This window comes from Acomys russatus, chromosome 26 (assembly GCF_903995435.1).
Source record: "Acomys russatus chromosome 26, mAcoRus1.1, whole genome shotgun sequence".
NCBI lineage: Eukaryota > Metazoa > Chordata > Mammalia > Rodentia > Muridae > Acomys > Acomys russatus.
In genome coordinates, this window is record NC_067162.1 from 34,614,951 (window position 1) to 34,628,977 (window position 14,027).

A 14,027-nucleotide genomic window follows, 5' to 3' on the forward strand; every position below is an offset into this window, starting at 1 on the left:
GGGGATGCTTTTCCATAGGTCATATAGATGCTATTTTTGAAGACACAAGTAAAAGGCAGCAGCTCAGTGGTGGCTGTGGCATCCAAATTCTATGTGTGACAATGGCAAATATATATGCCATTAGGTCAAAGTAGAATTGTTACTATAAATCATTTTCACATATCCTTTACAATGAATTGTTTGTAAATTTCTAGGCAGTGCCAACCTTCAATTCCTGAAGAGAAGCTGTGTCTTCAAAGTCTGGCCGGTTAGAACCACAGTGATACAGAGAGGGTGGGATGCCGCAAGTACAGAGGCTAATTACCTTATTTGGTGCTAGCTTTGGCACTCGGAATAGCCATTCCTTGATTTTTTTTTTTTTTTCTGTCCCCTGGTAATAGGTTAACCATCTGTTGGGATCTAGCAACAGGACACCAGCGTCCACCGACACAAAAGCCAATGACTATCACATCTATCTGACCTATAGGAAAGTGTCTTCTGACTCGCTGTAACCACCTCTCTGATGCACTCACCAATGTGTTTTAAACTTGCCCTGATTTAGGACTTTCTTGTTGTTCTGTAAAACTATGACATTGCTTCTGTGTTGGAACATGGAAATTTGGGGTAACCTACATCTGTATGCCCAGGCCGTGATCACTTAAATTTGGTTCGAGAATAAACTATCTTCTATTTCCTTTAAGAGTTGTTTTCTTGTGTCAACCCAAGGTAGTTAAGAAGTTCGTGCTAAGAATAAAGTGGTTGTTGCTGTTATTTGCACTGTCGATTGAATCCAGAATGCCAGACGAGCAGTGTACCACTAAGCTACATGTCTAGTCTCAGCTTCCAGAACAGCTGCGATTAAGGCCCGGCAGGCCTGCGTGGCATTATGTAACACTTATTTTTAAAGTGGACCCTGGTTCCTCCAGCCTGTGACGCACTGGCACAGTCCACCTGCTGGCACCTGCAGCTTTACCAAGACGCAAGCTCGGGATGCCTTTCTCGGGTGGGCCTGTCCAGGTCCCCCAGGAGTAACGGTCCTCAGGAGTCAGATCCCACCGCCCGCGACGAACGGCTTGGGACCTAGGGGGACAGAAGAGGACCGCAGAGGCCGGGCGGGGCACCCCGCGAGGGTGGGCAACAGTCCTGGAGGGGCGGGGCGGGCCAGTGACGCACTTCCGGTCGCGCCGCAGATCGTGCTGCGCAGGTGAGTGCGGACTCGCTGCGGTTCGCGGTGTCCCGGTGGTCAGCAGGCACGGTGTCCCGCAGCCAGCCTCGCTGGCCACCAAGTCTCGGTGCCCGCAGTAGTGAGGCTTGTGTGGCTGCCACACGTCAGACCCAGAGCGCTTAGCAGGTGGCTGCTCGGGGAGGCTGTGTCGCTGCAGCCTGAGGGTGACTGCGTGCGTGCGGGGGCGAAGCGGCTCGAGGTGACACCGCAAGTGTTTTGACGCGCTGCGGCCCTGCAGGCGCTTCAGGTGTGTACTGCGTGTCCCCGGGCTCCAGACAGGGTGAGGGGCGCGGGGTACCGCAGGAAAAGCGGGACCCCTTTCTCAGCCAGTGGGGACAGAAGACTTGAGGCCTGGTCTGCTGCATCGACGTCAGGCCCCGCACACGCACACAAGATTACGACATAGCTGGGATATACGCAGAATAATTTCAGAATTGCTATTTCATACCCCGTAGAGGACAGTACAACATTTGGGTGGATGCAGGTCTCTTTGGTTAAAGTTACCGTACTCAAAATACTATTTTTCCAAGAAGAGAGAGAGAGAGAGAGATAGATATTGATTGTGTGTGTGTGTGTGTGTGTGTGTGTGTGTGTGTGTGTGCGCGCGCGCGCGCGCGCACGTGTGTACATACTAAGAATGAATCAAGGTCCTTAGTGCTGCACATATCAGTATGTTCTTCACAAGACTCCCAGACTCTCCCACCCTTGGAGATAACAACAATTTTGAATTTTGTCTTAATCACTGCCTGTTTTAAAAAGTGTGTCCATATGCACTAATATGTAAACAATTTGATCTTCTTTGGGTTTTTGAGCATCATAGTTAATTTGTAAATTCATTAGTGTATATACCAGCTGGGTAATAATGCAGTTAGAAAAACAATACAGAAAACTTGTCTTTTCACTGGATAGGTAGGTAAGTTGTTTTCAGGCTGGTTATGTATCAAAAATAGAGGCAAAGGTGAATATTTTGTGCATATGTTTATTATGTAAATGAGAATATCCACAGGGACACATTTTTCAAGTTTTTAAAAAAAATTCTTTGAGAACGTCATACAAGTATGCAATACGTTCCGACCGTTTTCACCCCTCTCCTGGATACCCCCATGGTATATACATTTTTAAAACAGATGTGAATATTGGATTTTTCACTTTGGCATTGAGGTGGACCATTATTAACGGAGTCCACTTGTTATCTCCAGGTTGGATTACATCTTCTTCATTGTAGAATAAGTTTTCTTAACTTCCAAAGGGTATTTCAAGAAGAGCGAGGCATCAATAAACACAGTAATACCAACACTAAATGAACAAAAGGCAGAATAAAAACCTTAAAAAAAAAAACTGTAAAGAATAAGAAACCAGGCCATTTAAACATACAGTAATAAAACCAGAGCTGCTTAGTGGGGGGAAGTGAGAGCAGCACAGATATATTTTAGCTATTATATCAGAGACAAATCAGGATCCCTGAGCTCCAACATAGAAGTTAGAATACATAACATGAGAAACCCTGAGCACTCTTGGTTAAGGGTTAGTGCTAGGCTAGACGAAAATTTATGTTTTTTAATTGCCAAGTAAGAAACAATGAAAATAACCGAGAAAACAAAACAAAAAAAAACAAAAAAACTCCTACAGGTTGAAGAAGGGAGAAAAATGTAAAAATCCTGTTGTGGTCTAGTTTTTTCCAGGCATGGAACATGGAATGAAGGTGTTTGTTTGTTTGTGGGAATTTATCTGTGAGTGTAGTCACTTGGACAGAGTGAAGGACGCAGAGAGAGAGAGAGAGGGAGGAAAATAGGGGGGAAAATTATAGACAAATTAAACACTCAGTTGAGTCCAGAATGATTTGACAGTTGGGCAGTTGGCAGTGCAGTGACTTGTGAGTCACTGGGGATGATGCCATGGGCCAGGATATTTATAGGCAGGAAAGAGAAGGAAGTACCTTGCTGAAGAGCCAGCTCAGTTGGCTTGCCTTATTTGAACCTAGTTTGACCAGCCTGACGCCTGTGATTGGCTGAGACTCAGCTCCTAAGTTAGAAGTGATCTTGTTTATAGGTTGCAGTTCTCTCTACAGGAAAGGACTCAGGTTTATAAGTAGGGAGGCTTTCTTAGGCCAATTTAGTTTGTTTTAATAAACCACTACAAGGTTGCCTTATCAGGCTTGGCCCTCAACAGCGCCTGTCTTCCAGGGTCTCAGAGGAGTCTTGGAATCTCAAGGGTGTCCTTCTACGGCTAATGGGAAAACCATTTACCCATCAAATTCTGTCCACTGTTGGTCAAGGATAGCCTTAGATGTTTACTTGCCTGCAGTTCAGAGCCCAGCAGGGGTCTCCCTCAAAATATGGGAGAAGCCCTAGGGCAGGAATGACGTATCTATGGTGTATGTCCTTGTGCAGGTTGGTTACAGCTCTATACAGCTGCTCTCTCCCTAGGAGAATGCAGAAAGCCTCCATTTGGCCTGCCTGTGACCCAAAAGTGGACAGTTCAGATTGAGAACTGAGAGGCAGCCTGCACCCTCACTTACTTCTAGCCCAGCTTTCTCAGGATTAGCTTAGGCCACAGGGGAAGCCAGCCTGCTGAGGCCCACACAAAAGCCTTAGGGTTCATTTGTAGGTTTTGGTTTGTTGGTTGGTTTGAAGACGGGATCTCTGTGTGGCCCAAGGTAGCCTTGAGCTTTGAACTCATGGGCTTTCTGCCTTGGCCTCCAGAGTGCTAGGGCTACAGGTTTGTATCATTGTGCCCAGAAAGCATCAAGATAACTTCTGTTGTTGTTTGGAGCAGGGTCTTGTATAGCGCAGGCAGGTCTCAAACTCTGATTCTCCTGCCTTCAGCTCCTGAGTACTGGGATTATGGGTATGCACCATCACTCCTGACAAGCCTGAGGGTTCTTGACACTAAGAATGAGATAACTGACAGGAGCTGGAAGAGCAGCTGTCCCCTTTCTCTGTGGTGTCTTCCTGCAGCCTGACTCTCAGACCCCATGCTGAGGCTGCCGCCTAGCTACCGTTTTCTTACCGTGTGATTGCAAGCGATGTTTGGCTGCAGAAAGAGAAATGAATTAGATTTGATAGTGTCATCTCTTGAACTGCGTCATCGATTCCTGGTCTGCCTAAGTTTTAGAAACACTTTTAGATGATACTTGTAAGAGTTACCAAATCACAGGCTTCTTGACAGCGAACTTCTGATCATCAGTGTCCTGGGAAGGACACTGGGCATGGGAGCCGGCGAGAGGGTCGCTTCCTCCCTCTTCTCTGGCAGCTCCTGTTCCTCTTTGGATACCAGTTGCCCATGCCTCAGATCTCAGCTGTGCCCCTGATTGGGGTGGCTTGCCTCTCATCTCACCCTCACCGCCACCCCCACCCTCTGTTTCTCCTCAGCTCCAGCCCTTCCTTGAGAGGGAAACCAGGTGATGGCAGCCATGATCCCATCGGTTTGGCCCCAGGTGAGCTATGGGCCCCTCATCCCCTTCTGTGGGCAGTGCAGATTGAGAGCTGAGGAGAGTTCTGGGTGAGACTTGGAAAGAAGAGTGCTTTTATCTGCCGAACTGGATCTTGTGGGAAGGGTGGCCAGACAGGGGGCAGAGACTGGGGCAGAACCAGAGACGGTGGCAGGAAAGTGAGCCTAGCAGGTGGAGACACACAAGGGTCTGTATGCTGTGGTACATGAGCGCCCTGATGGAGGGCTTTTGGAAAATGGGACCATGGGAACAAGCCATGTGCTTCTGAGGAACTGAAGGGGTTTGGGGTAATTGGTTGCTGGGCGCGGGAGAAGAGCTGGTCAGTGAGAAAGAAGCTTTGCCTCTGACTAGGAGGGATGGGGACGATGATAGAAAGTGGGAACAAGGAAGGGAAAGACAGGAGACCTGGGAGTCCTTGGTTGGGGGTCTATGTGGGGAGTCAGGTGGCAGATGGGTTAGAAGCCCAGATTACCTCTGGAAGGGTACAGGGCAGGGGTTTTACCTTATGTGGGTGAGGGCAGTGTGTGGGGAGTGGGCTGGGACTTGAGGTAAATAAACCATACAAGACTTCACAAGGATGCGGTGGGAACTGCGGATGCTTCCACCAGTCTGCCAGTGCGCGAGTAGCCTGTCTGAGAGTACAATTGTGCAGTAGAATTTGCTTATGGGAATTCTTTTTCTTTCAGCCCAGTGTGAGAGTGGCATGCGGTTTCTCTGCTGTAAGAGAAGGCGGATATTCCATAGCTTACTTTCCTGGTGTTTTTTCTTCTTCACTTTCTCTTATTACTAATTTTGAGCTCTTCACAAGCCCCCTTCCCAAGCCCTTATTTTGCCCTCTGCACCTCACTTAGGGCCTGAGCCATGGAATTGGCCCTAGGGCAGCAAGAACCTGTTGTTTCAGAAGTCGGTGACCTTTGAGGATGTAGCTGTGTACTTCACCCAGACGGAATGGAGTGGTCTGTCCCCTGAGCAGAGGGCGCTGTACAGGGATGTCATGCTGGAGAACTATAGGAACCTGGCCTCCGTGGGTAAGGCCTCTCTCCCCGGGGCTCAGATGCTTCCACCTTGGGTTTCTTGGTTCCTTTCTTCCTAGGGCGGGGATCTGGTAATCCTTCTTGAGTGAGCTTCTAACCTTATGTGTGGGCGGCTGGAAGCACACAGCCCGATCTGTTGGGGCCACCATAGGACTTTGTGGAGACCAAGGCGTGCTCTGAACGACCCTAGAGGATCTGTATATTGGAATATACAGTGTGAAAAATAGACCCCTGTTCTACAGAGGCACTTTAGATTGCCCCTTGCCTGCCTTTTCTTGAGTCATATTTAAGAATCTCAATGCACTCTGGATATTTCAGGCTAAGATCAAGACGTGGTGTCCCTTTTGGGCCGACTCCAGCGTCTCTGCTTGTGTCCCCGGTCACAGTCTGACCCTTCTCATCTCCAGCCACCTCCTTTCTGAGGGATCCTGGCTCTGTCCTCCCCTCCCCCCCACTGCTGAGGCAGTCTCAGAAGTGAAGAATGCACACATGGGAGATTTTTCATTCTCTTCTGGTTTCCTTTTCCCAAATCAGGATTTCCACTTGTCAAACCTGCTGTGATCTCACAGCTGGAGGAAGGAAAAGACTTGGAAAACCTGTCTCAGCTGGCCACTGGAACAGGCTCCCAGGGCCTCTGGACTGGTAAGGAAGGCACAAACTGCCTGCAACATAGATGTGTGCCACATTCATGCATTATGGCAATGCATTTTCCCCAGATGTCATATCCTAACCCTGACCCCACCATCTTCAAATAAGATGATGGATCTAGTGATTTGAGTGTGAGGTCCTTAACATTTTTGAGCACTGCCACTAAAAGTGGAGGATGTAGCCTTATCAGCTTTTTTACACAGAGGCAGAAATGGCTAAAGCCACAGGCTTTGCTGAGGTATCATCCCATCTGTGTCTGTGAGGAAACTGTTTCTTTCCAGTCAGTTATTTGAGGTCTGTACTGTCCTGTGAACCAATCTCTGAAAATGTGATGATGAGAGGCAGCAAATGTGCCATGTTACGGGCTCAAGACTAAATGTGACAATACACATCAAGGGTATAGCTTAGTTAAATTATAATTATCTATCCATTGAGAGTATAAATAAAACGTACCCTGTTCAGTGCTTCTTGAATGCCAGTGTGTAAATGGTTACTTGGGATTCTCACAGGTACACAGAGTGTCAGTAGGTCTTGGGCCTAGCCAACTGTCTGCATCTAGATTTATATTGTGAGGCCCTTAAGCGGGTGCTTGATTCTCATTCTGTGTGCAGCAGTTAATCTCATTTGTTGGTGATAAATGAGACAGGCTCTGGGTGGGCAGAGGGAGACTGTGGTGGCAGTGAAACCATACAACACAAAACAGAAGGCCTTTTTCGTGATTCAACCCTGTGATTTCTGTAGAAGTCTTACTTGCTGGACCTTAGAAACTGGAAAATAAGATTTTGGTGGGCAGCTCAGTAGTTCAAAAAATTAAATGGATGGTATGTTAGTAAAGATGAAATGGGCACTGGATATTAACATCTTGCCATACCATCAGGCTTGGAAGGTCAATAATAAAAATTGATAAAGATTAAGTTGTTGATCTGCCATACAGCTGTTAATCATTTTGAAGAATATCTATCCTTAGTAGAAACCAAAGGCAAACAAGTCATAATAATGAAGGAAAGTTGGGACGCAGCGTAGCAGTAGAGCGTTCGCTTAGAATGCATGAGGCCTTGGGTTTGACCTTCACTGTGGCTGCAGTAGTGAGGGAACACTTAGCCATCAGAGAACCTGGTTCCATCAAGTGTTAGTGAGGTAGCAAAACAGGTATGTGGCCTTTGGAGGGGAGTGAATTCTGTGTGAATTGCTAGTCCTTCTAGAGGAAAAGTTGGCACTCGGTAACCTCAATACTGTTTTCTAGACTCGTAAGTAGGGAAACTCTACTCAGAGATCCTTGGTGCACTTGGGCATCAAGACAGCGAAGCCAGTCGGTTGTCAGTGTGAAGAGAAGACCAAGTTGAGGCACCACCACAGGTTGAAAGAGCATCTAGTAATTAAGCTCTTAAATTTTTGCAGTCTTTAAAAATATTGGAAAATGTTCATCATTAAAGGAAGGAAAAATTGCCGGGCGTGATGGCACATGCCTTTAATCCCAGCACTTGGGAGGCAGAGGCAGGTGGGTCTCTGTGAGTTCGAGGCCAGCCTGGTCTACAAAACGAGTCCAAGACAGCCAAGACTATACAGAGAAACCCTGTCTCGAAAAAAACAACAACAAAAACAAACAAACAAAACCAACAACCAAAAAAACAAAAAAGGGAAAACTCTAGTTTTTTGAAAAATTAGAAAAAATTATTGAAAAGAAAAGATATGTTAGAGTAGTGACTTTTAGGCACTAGGTAACTCATGTTTTGGATAACTGAACTTTTAAGTTTCTGTTACCACAGATGTCTTGGTCAGTCTGAGGTTTTGGAACAGAGCCCCATAGATTGAGTGGTTTATAAACAACATAATTTGCATAGTTTAAGTTGCTATAACAGACTACCTCAGATGGTTTTTAAGAACATAAGTTTATTCTTCCATTTTGGAGGCCAAAAGTCCAAGATCAAGGTGCAGGTGGACTCTGTGTTTGGCAAGGACTGTTTCCAGATCATTATGCAGCTAGCTAGTTCCTTGCTATGTCCTTATATGGTAGAAGGGAAGAGAACTTTACCAGATCTCTTAAAACATGTTAATTCTATGTATGAGCTTTCTGCCAAAGATACTCACTCTTGTAAGTGATTTAGGGTTTATATAGGTAATTGGTAGAGATGGACAGCAACAAACAGTGAGTCTATGGTGATATATTCTTAATTTTGGAAAGGTTTGTATTGTTTTAAAGTCCTTTCTAGAGGAAGCCAGGTTACTTGTGTTGTTGAGAATAATTATAATGAAGTAGTAAGAAAAAGGCCTTGCTCTTTTTTTTAAGTGTTCTCTCTCTCTCTCTGTCTCTGTCTCTCTCTCTCTGTCTCTGTCTCTCTGTCTCTGTCTCTCTCTCTCTCTCTCTCTCTCTGTCTCTCTCTCTCACTCACTCACTTTCTTGCTCTCTCAGTTTTCTGAGACAGGGTTTCTCTGTGTAGCCCTGGCTGTCCTGGATTCACTTTGTAGACCAGGCTGGCCTGGAGCTCACAGCGATCCACCTGTTTCATGTCTGGCCGTTTATTCTTCTCTTATATAATATATCTGACTGCAGCCTCTGCTTTCCCTGCTCTGGCTCCTCCCAAGGCTTCCCCATTCCATCTCCTCTCCCCTCTCCCCCAGATCCATTGCTCCTTCATTTCTCTTCAGAAACGAGCAGGCCTCCCAGTGATAGCAAGCAAAGATGGCATAACAAAATGCAATAAGACCTGCACAAACCCTCATATCAAGGCTGGATGAAGGATTCCAGTAGGAGGGAAAGGGTCCCAAGAACAGGCAAAACAGTCAGAGATACTCCATTCCCACTGTTAGGAGCCCCACAAAACCCCCAAGCTAACAGCAACAGCATGTAGTGCAGACCCCTTCGGTCTCTGTGAGCCCCTATGAACCCTGCTTGGTTGATTCTGTGGTGTCCTCTTGGTGTCCTCAATCGCTCTGGCTCCTACAGTCCTCCCTCCCTCTCTTCTTCGGGGTTCCCGGAGCTATGTCTAATGTTTGGCTCTGGGTCTCTGCATCTGCTCTCATCAGTTGTTGGATGAAGCCTCTCTGATGATGATTGGGCTAGGCACCATTATTTTATTGACTTTTTTTTTTGCCAGTCATGTTTCGTTCTACCCGATATCTCTGAGCCATCCAGCTTTCAGTTCCTGGCCATCCAAGCAGTGTTGGACATAGACTCCGAGCCACCATTGCCCTAGCACAACTTATAGGCAGGACAGATGTGTGTGGAAACTTTGTGCCTGGGTTGGTGTGCCAGCCCTACTGCTGGGAGCCAAGCCTACTTAAAGAAAATGAAAGAGCATATTTTATATGGTTGGGGGAAGTTATAGATGAAAAAAATGAAGCTATTTGGGGGAGAAATGGAGAGGTCAGTATTGTAAAAATTATGATTATAAAGAAGGCTGCTTAGAGGTGATTGGTTTCTAGAGTTGGTGGAAGGAAAAGCTTGTGCAGCAGTATTTGGAGGGGACGGGAAGAGGTGTGAGAGCACCTAGGAGAGCAGAGCTTCTCTGAGGCACAGAAAGAAGTGGAAAGAGCAGCTTCCAGAAGGCTAGAGTGAAGTTCTAGGAAAGCAACACATAGCTCTTCTTTTGCTCTGTTGATGCCTGTCAAACCCAGTCTTGTTGTGTGTCATTAGGTCCACCACCTTTTCTTTGTTAATAATTTTCTACTTGTATTAATTAGGGGCTTGATCCATAGGGACAACCGAGAAGGAACTGATCTGATAGACAAGACCTAGACTCTTCTTCCATTGCTATCACTTTTAACCTTTACGTTATTGGTATTGCCTTTTGCAGTGGCCTTGCCTTAGGAAAGTATAGCTGGGGGTCCTTTTATAGTTGTGGTGGTCTTGGATAGCTGTCCTTTCCCAGATGTTTTCTGAAATAGAGATACATGTTCTTGTCTAGTCTTTTCATTCTTCATTACACATTTGGAATCTCCTTTGTTTTCTATTTCTTGTATTTTGCTTTAAAAAATCCCAGCACTCAAGAGAGGCAGAGACAGGCGGATCTCTGTGAATTCGAGGCCAGCCTGGTTTACAGAGTGAGTCCAGGACAGCTAAGGCTACAGAGAGAAACCCTGTCTTGACAAGTGACTTTTAAAGACCCGTCTAGAGCAGGGCATGTTGATACACATGTGTAGTTCTAGCCCTTGTGAAGTAGATGCTGGAGAATCAGTGGTTCAAAGCCAGCCTAGGCAACATGTTTAGACCCTTGCTGATCACTATATATTCTCTTCCCGTATGGCTCTATATGACATCCTTTAATTTTCTACTTCTTTTTGTAGAATACAGTACTATCCAGACTGGCAATAATTTGACAAAAGAAGAGTGGGAGGAAAAAAAGAGTATATTATTTGAACTTCAGAAGGACTTTTCCCAGGAAACAAATGTTTCAAAAACTTATATTGTTGACCAACAACCGGAAGTCCAGTCAACAGGAAGTGTGAAGGAGAGCATCAGTGTCACTGATGGAAGAGCTAAGACAAGCTCCATGGAGAGGTATTCATTGTGTCAGACTCCAAACTTGTCCCAGAATCATAACAACTCCACTGGAGAACAATATTCTGATACCCAGCTTACTAAGAATGAAAAAAGTACTACAGAGGAAAGGCCGCTGAAGCACAAAGAATTAGCAGCAACCTCTCCGGGTAGCTCTCAAGTGAATCAGCACCCAGAAAGCTGTGACGTGGAAAAGCCCTATCAGTGTACAGAATGTGGCAAAGCCTTCAGCGTGAAAGCAAAATTTGTTTGGCATCAAAGACTTCATAATGGAGAGAAGCCTTTCAAATGCGTGGAGTGTGGGAAATGTTTCAGCTACAGCTCACACTATATTACGCATCAGACAATCCACAGTGGAGAAAAGCCGTACCAGTGTAAGGTGTGTGGTAAAGCCTTCAGCGTTAATGGGAGTCTCGTCAGACACCAGAGGATTCACACGGGAGAGAAGCCCTATCAGTGCCAGGAGTGCGGGACTGGCTTTGGCTGTAGTTCTGCATACATTACACACCAGAGAACCCACACTGGGGAGAAGCCGTATGAGTGCAGTGACTGTGGGAAAGCATTCAATGTTAACGCAAAGTTAATTCAGCATCAGAGAATTCACACTGGAGAGAAACCGTACGAGTGCAATGTGTGTGGGAAGGGCTTCAGGTGTAGCACCCAGCTCAGGCAGCACCAGAGTATCCATACTGGAGAGAAGCCGCATCGCTGCAGTGAGTGTGGGAAAGGCTTCACTAAAAATGCAAAGCTCATTCAGCACCAGAGAGTCCACACGGGGGAGAAGCCCTACGAGTGCAGCGACTGCGGGAAGACTTTCAGTGCCAAAGGGAAGTTAATCCAGCACCAGAGAATCCACACGGGCGAGAGACCGTATGAATGTAGCGAGTGTGGGAAATCTTTTAGGTGTAACTCCCAGCTTCGGCAGCATCTACGAATCCATACTGGGGAGAAGCCATATAAGTGCAATGAATGTGGAAAGGCCTTCAATGTTAATGCAAAACTAATGCAGCATCGGAGAACTCACACAGGGGAGAAACCTTTTGAATGTAATGAATGTGGGAAGTGCTTTACTTCTAAGAGAAACCTGCTTGATCATCAGCGAACCCATACTGGAGAAAAGCCATATCAGTGTAAGGAGTGTGGGAAAGCTTTCAGTATCAATGCCAAGTTAACTAGGCATCAGCAGATACACACTCGGGAGAAGCCGTTCAAGTGTATGGAGTGCAAGAAAGCGTTCAGCTGTAGTTCTGACTATATTGTGCACCAGAGAATCCACACTGGAGAGAAACCCTTTCAGTGCAGTGAGTGTGGCAAAGCCTTCCATGTCAATGCTCATTTAATTAGACACCAGAGAAGCCATACAGGGGAAAAGCCTTTCCGATGTGTGGAGTGTGGCAAAGGCTTCAGCCTCAGTTCTGACTGTATTATACACCAGACTGTCCATACTTGGAAGAAGCCCTATGTGTGTAATGTGTGTGGGAAAGCTTTCAGGTTTAGCTTCCAGCTTAGTCAGCACCAAGATGCTCATAGTGAAGAGAAGTCCTAATAGACAAAGAAAGCAACAACAACAGTCAAACTGAAACAAAGAACTCTGTTCAATAGGAGATGGCTCATGGCTCATCAATTATTACCTGGAGGAAAATCCTCAGAGGGAAAGGACATGGCAGTCTTCGCTTGCAAACAGTTGTTCTCTTTTCTGTTTCTAATCAAGATTAGATGAACAGCTGGGAAGTTACACCTAAAATAACTTGGGTTTTTAAATGAACTTGTTTTGTTTTGTTTTGTTTTGCTTTTTTGAGACAGATTCTCTGTGTAGCCCTGGCTGTCCTGGAACTCACTTTGTAGACCAGGCTGGGTTCCAACTCAGAGCCTCCCAAGTGCTGGGATTAAAGATGTGTGCCACTACTGCCTGACTAATCACTTAGTTTTATGCCAGTAACCCATGAGGAAATATAACGAAGGAAAACGTCCATTCCCAGCAGCATCAGGAAAAGTAGATTTTTCTAGGAATAATTATTTTGTGGGAGTGAAGAAAATTAAGGATTCTTAACTGAGGGAAACCAAAGGGAACAAGTAAAAGGGGTGGAGAGAAATTAACTTATTTCTGCGAAGTTTTTGACAACAAGGATGCATTACATGTCTTTTTTAAAAGGGGGAGAAAAGGAAACATTTAAAAAATTACTTGTTAGAAGAAGCCTTTAAAAATATGAGATCCAAAGTAGAGATAAACAATAAGGAAAATGTTGGCAAATGATTCTTTCAAAAATAAACCAAAATAACCAACAAAAAGAACAACAACAACAACAAAAAAAAAAAAAAAAAAAAAAAGGAAAAAAAAAAAACAAACCTGTGTGTTGTAAATAATTCCAAATAAGTTTGAGATGTAAAGTGCATCTGCGGATGTGCACTATCCCACACGCACACACACGTACTCACAAATGGAAAGACCTTTGTAAAATTTGTGATATAAAGTGTAATATCTAGTACTCAGATTTTCAAAAAAAGATAAATAACTTTAAAAAGTCAACAGTGACATTAACAGACAGTGCTTCAAAATCACAAGTGTTCTAAAGAAGTATTCCACCTCAGTAGTATCCCAAGGAGTGGAACTTAAGACCTTTTTTTTGCATGTCACATTGAGTATCTGATATGCATTTCCTCCAATACTAGCAGCCCTCAGTGATCGCAGATGCCGCCTTTGCTATAGATGCCTGCCATACAAGCATAAAATACACTTAACAGCATGCTGGAGTTCGTATTTTGTAGTGGCTGAGTTATAGAAACATGGCTATGCCCAGAAAAAAGGTGTCTGCTTTGGATTTCAACTCTGTGGTCTTGGGCTCCATGAAAATGTTAGAATTCTCAAGATAGTCTTTGAAGTCTCTTAACCCCTTTAAAAAAAAAAAAAAGTAAGCCATTAATATCATGTAAGCTGTCATGAAGCTGAGAAACAGCAGTTGTTTCTCCATGTTGTCAACTGTTAATAGGTGGTAAAGGAAAAGGTTTCCTACTCAAAACACCTCTAGTACCAAATGTTCAGGGTTCCACACCAGGTCAGTGTGGTGTGGACAACCAGATGTCCTCCAATTTATAACAGTTTAGACACTATCCATAATAAACATCTGACTGGTGAAGTGGGCTCGGTCTGAAAAGACTGCCTCTCTCCCTCTGCCCCATCTTCAGACACTAGTG

The 14,027-nt window shown here is 45.1% G+C and overlaps 1 protein-coding gene across 2 annotated transcripts; it reads left to right on the top strand.

Moving 5' to 3' along the window:
* Positions 1 to 1,164: 1,164 nt before the first annotated feature.
* On the top strand, positions 1,165 to 12,396 carry Znf23 (zinc finger protein 23). 2 transcript variants are annotated; one of them, XM_051168749.1, is made up of 5 exons: positions 1,165 to 1,183; positions 4,576 to 4,640; positions 5,557 to 5,683; positions 6,224 to 6,331; positions 10,622 to 12,396. In XM_051168749.1, exons 2-5 carry the CDS (start codon positions 4,608 to 4,610, stop codon positions 12,379 to 12,381), a joined length of 2,028 nt encoding a protein of 675 aa, XP_051024706.1. In that variant the 5' UTR covers positions 1,165 to 1,183; positions 4,576 to 4,607; the 3' UTR covers positions 12,382 to 12,396. The 2 variants fall into 2 exon arrangements, with proteins under 2 accessions (XP_051024706.1, XP_051024705.1); XM_051168748.1 differs by lacking the exon at positions 1,165 to 1,183 and adding an exon at positions 1,258 to 1,451.
* Positions 12,397 to 14,027: the final 1,631 nt, after the last annotated feature.